The following is a 3709-nucleotide window of genomic DNA, read 5'->3' as shown; positions in this document are numbered from 1 at the left end:
CGAGTAGAGAAGGCAGGAAAACACAAGCTCAAACTTCAACATTTTCATTACCTGCTCCAGTAAAGGAAGCATTTTCAGTGAATAAGAACTCGACACCAGAGAAGGTGAGGGCGTCTTTCTTTCCAACCGCCATACGGTTCGCCTTAAAGCCTTAAGGAGAAGCAGGTCTGGCCGGTGTTGCATGTAGGTCGTGATGTGCCTCTGGTCGTTCAAAATATTTTTTTGTAAAAAAGAAAGTAAAAAATAAGTCAGAATTTTTAAAAACCACATATCATACCAAATTTATACAATAGACCAGTTCAAACAATTTGAACAATAAAAATCAGTTTATGAACCAATATACAAGTAATTATGAGAAAATATTAGTCTTAAATAGTTTATAAACATTTGTTTGAGACCACAATTCATACCAATATTATACAATTGATTCATTAACTTGTGAAACCACAAACTAAATCAAAATCATACAACAGATTTATTTAAATTTGACACCACAAATTATTCCTAAATTAATACAATATAACAATACTCTAAATTTGAATAATATAGATCAAAATTTATAATTTCTTCCTATACAAAAGTTTTATTATAAGAATTGCTATACCAAATTAGTTTATATACGCATGTATGAGATCACAATTTTACATATTTTCAATAAAACAGTTTCAGTAGTAAAAAGAATACATAATAGTCAAAACATTAATCTCAAAAAATTAGAAAGTCTTATTAGTACTAGTAAATTTACTGGTATGAAATTTTCTTTTATTTTTGGAAAACTTACATAAATATACAATATTAAGAAAATATTTACCATTTATAGCAATAATTTTTTTTTACTGAACACTTATAATATATTTATAATACAATTTTAATACATATTGCAGAGAATTATTTATAAAACATATATAATACAAGTTTTCTAGATGAATAATATATTTATCACATACTTCAATAGACTTATAATAAATTATGTCAGTTTCTTACTACACAAACACAATATATATTTTAAAATATTTATAATATATTTTTATTGTATGCATAATTCCCTTTTAATACAAGTGTAGATTTATCATAATATTGCTATGTATTGCTATAAATGATAATAAATAAAAAAATATCGCTAAAATCAGTAATTAATTTTTAAAAAAATTTAATAACTAAACTCAGAGAGTCCAGCCCAGGAAATATATGGGCCAGTCCAAAAGGCGGTGGTCACAAACTGACAAAAGCATAGTCCAGGATCTAGATAGACGTTACAGAAAAGAACAAATCCTCTTTATCTGAGTTTGAAATCCACCATTTTTCACAACCAGACAGAGAGTACACAAACCACAGTCAGTCTTTTGCCCTAGCTTACTACTTCATACAGATCGCAACATTCACAATTAGCAGCTATTTTGCATTGCTGCAAAATCAGAAAATGGAGAAAAATCACAAGGATAAGAAATGGAGTTATGAGAAGAGAAGCCCTCTGCAAGATCTGAATGTTATTCCGAGATGTAGAAGCAAGAGTAGCACCATTGAAGCCCCAAAAGGTCGTCTTCCTTTTCTCATCTCTTCAAATTCTTCTTCTTCGTCTTCTTCCTCATCTTCTTCTTCTTCTTCTTCCAGAACGCATTTCCACAAAACGCCGAAAGTTTCTTCGAGAATTTCTAACCCAGTGCCTAAATCTACACGTTTGAGATCTAAATCCACCAACGAGAATGATTTACCAAGACCCATTACGCAAAACCCCAAAAAGAACCCTCCTTTCCTATCTGGGAAGAAACCCACCTCCCGAAAGTCAAATCTGAGCAATCCTGTGAAGAAATCATCATTTGGGTCGGTAAGAATGGGGGTTATTAAACCCAAGAGTTTGAAGCAAAAGCTGGAAGGAAATGGCTCAGGTGAGCACATTCAGCTTTTGGATTTAGATAGTAATTTGATTAGTTTTGAGAATTGTACACCTCTTGGTAAATTAGCATCTGGTTCTGGTATTGAATGTGCAACTTTAGATCATACTTGTAATGTAGAGAACTCAAATACAACTAGTAATGCTACAAAAACACCTCCCATTGAGGCTTCAGTGTCCCCTGAAATACAATGTGGGCTATCCTCTGGGCTGGTTTCAGCTGCAACACCTTGTTATGCTGCTGGCCATGTTCTCTCTGGTGTCACTGATAAAAGAAAGTGTAGGCCTAGAGGTGTTCTCACTATAGGAAACTTAATTGATTCATCAGATTGCGAAAAAGCCAGTGGCTCAGAGGATAGAAAATATGAGGGGGCTGGAAGGAATACAGTACCTAACAAGTCTAGTAGGGATTCTTTGTTTCCTTTACCTGCATTGGCTTCTATGCAGTGGCTTTTATCTCCTTGCCGTGAGAATAATGACATTTGTTGTGAGGGTGAATCTGTAGACGAATTTAGGATGTTGACTGGATCTGCCACGACTGAGCTGCCATATTCAACTTCATTATGTTCTGAGAGTACTTCTGATTCAGTACATTACAGAGAAAAGTACTGTGATAGTGTAAATAGGGATGCAGCACAAACTGATGGAAAAGCTAGGATTGTTCTGGTCTCTTCTGAAAGTCCTGAAATTAAAGATAATTTGTTTCCATCTTTTCCCCTGGCCATATCTTGTTGTCATGATGTGAAAGTCCCGGATGAGTGGAAATGTTCATGCAGTCTTGTTAGAGAGAATACTCCGTGCTCTACAGCTTCTTTGAGCAGTGGTAATGTTATTCAAACCCCTAAATCAGATTCGACCTCAGGCAAGCGTGGTGGCTTTTCATGGTTACATTCAGGTGATCATGGAGACAACCTTGGAGCTGACCTTGATTCAGTGGCAGATTTTCTTCACAAAACAAGTTTATCACCTACAACTCAACCATCAGCTTTGGATCCGCCTAATCTGCATTTTAAGTTTACTAGTGATTCTTGGGTGTCTGACTCTACATTAGATAATGTATCACAATCTCAAATGAGGATATCATGGAGGGATGGGATAGTGAGTCGGACTTTTGAGATTGATGATTTGGATTGCTGCAGATGCTTATCAGATGTTGAGAATGGGGGATACTGTTACACTAATGCAAAGACAAATGTTGTTGTTGAATCCAGCTCCAATGAAGAAAATGATCTTTTACCAGAGAGTGGTTCTCAGTCTCCCGAATTTCTAGAGCACAAACACGAGCTTTCTCGGACTAGAAAATTAAGGTCTCCTCTCCCAGAAGCTAATTCGTGTGCAGAGTCTATACAGACTGAAGGTGGTGGCTTAGTTTCTTCTGCAGATTCTGACTGGACCCATAGTTATAAAAATCAGTTTTATCAAACTTGACCCTTCAGCTGCATTTATTTGTATCAATTCTTAGAAGCAATGTTGCTTTCCTATGCTTGAATACAGTTTGTTGTTGCTCTAAATTATGCCCTATTACTAATTGTCTTTGTTCGAAGTGTTTGGAAAGTTCATTGTTCACATTCTCTTAGTGCAAACTCATCGTGTGCTCTAAGGAAGCATATCTGTGAGATCAGACTCCTGCAGATATATTTACATCGTGACAAAATTACAATTCTTTTATCCTGTATTTGGAACTCCTGATGAGCATTGGCATGTCTTGTAGACTCGCAGGATAATATGTACATATTTTTGCAGGGAACATTGTTTTGAACGATCAGGCACTATATCAGCTTGAGAAAAATGTTGGGCACAATGTGACTGGTATGTTGT

The 3709-nt window shown here is 35.3% G+C and overlaps 1 protein-coding gene across 1 annotated transcript; it reads left to right on the top strand.

Annotated features, from left to right (window-relative positions):
• Window positions 1-1264: 1264 nt before the first annotated feature.
• On the top strand, window positions 1265-3457 carry LOC129871620 (uncharacterized). The gene has a single exon (XM_055946577.1). The coding sequence runs from the start codon at window positions 1421-1423 to the stop codon at window positions 3317-3319; it is 1899 nt and encodes a 632-aa protein (XP_055802552.1). The 5' UTR covers window positions 1265-1420; the 3' UTR covers window positions 3320-3457.
• The last annotated feature ends 252 nt before the right edge of the window (window positions 3458-3709 follow it).

The sequence above is a fragment of the Solanum dulcamara genome, chromosome 10 (assembly GCF_947179165.1).
Source record: "Solanum dulcamara chromosome 10, daSolDulc1.2, whole genome shotgun sequence".
NCBI lineage: Eukaryota > Viridiplantae > Streptophyta > Magnoliopsida > Solanales > Solanaceae > Solanum > Solanum dulcamara.
The sequence above is the reverse complement of the archived record's forward strand: the minus strand, read 5'-3'. Positions and strand labels throughout refer to the sequence as shown.

Excerpts from the sequence above, each read along its gene's own strand:
- LOC129871620 (XM_055946577.1), top strand. The coding sequence starts at position 1,421 with ATGGAGAAAAATCACAAGGATAAGAAATGGAGTTATGAGAAGAGAAGC.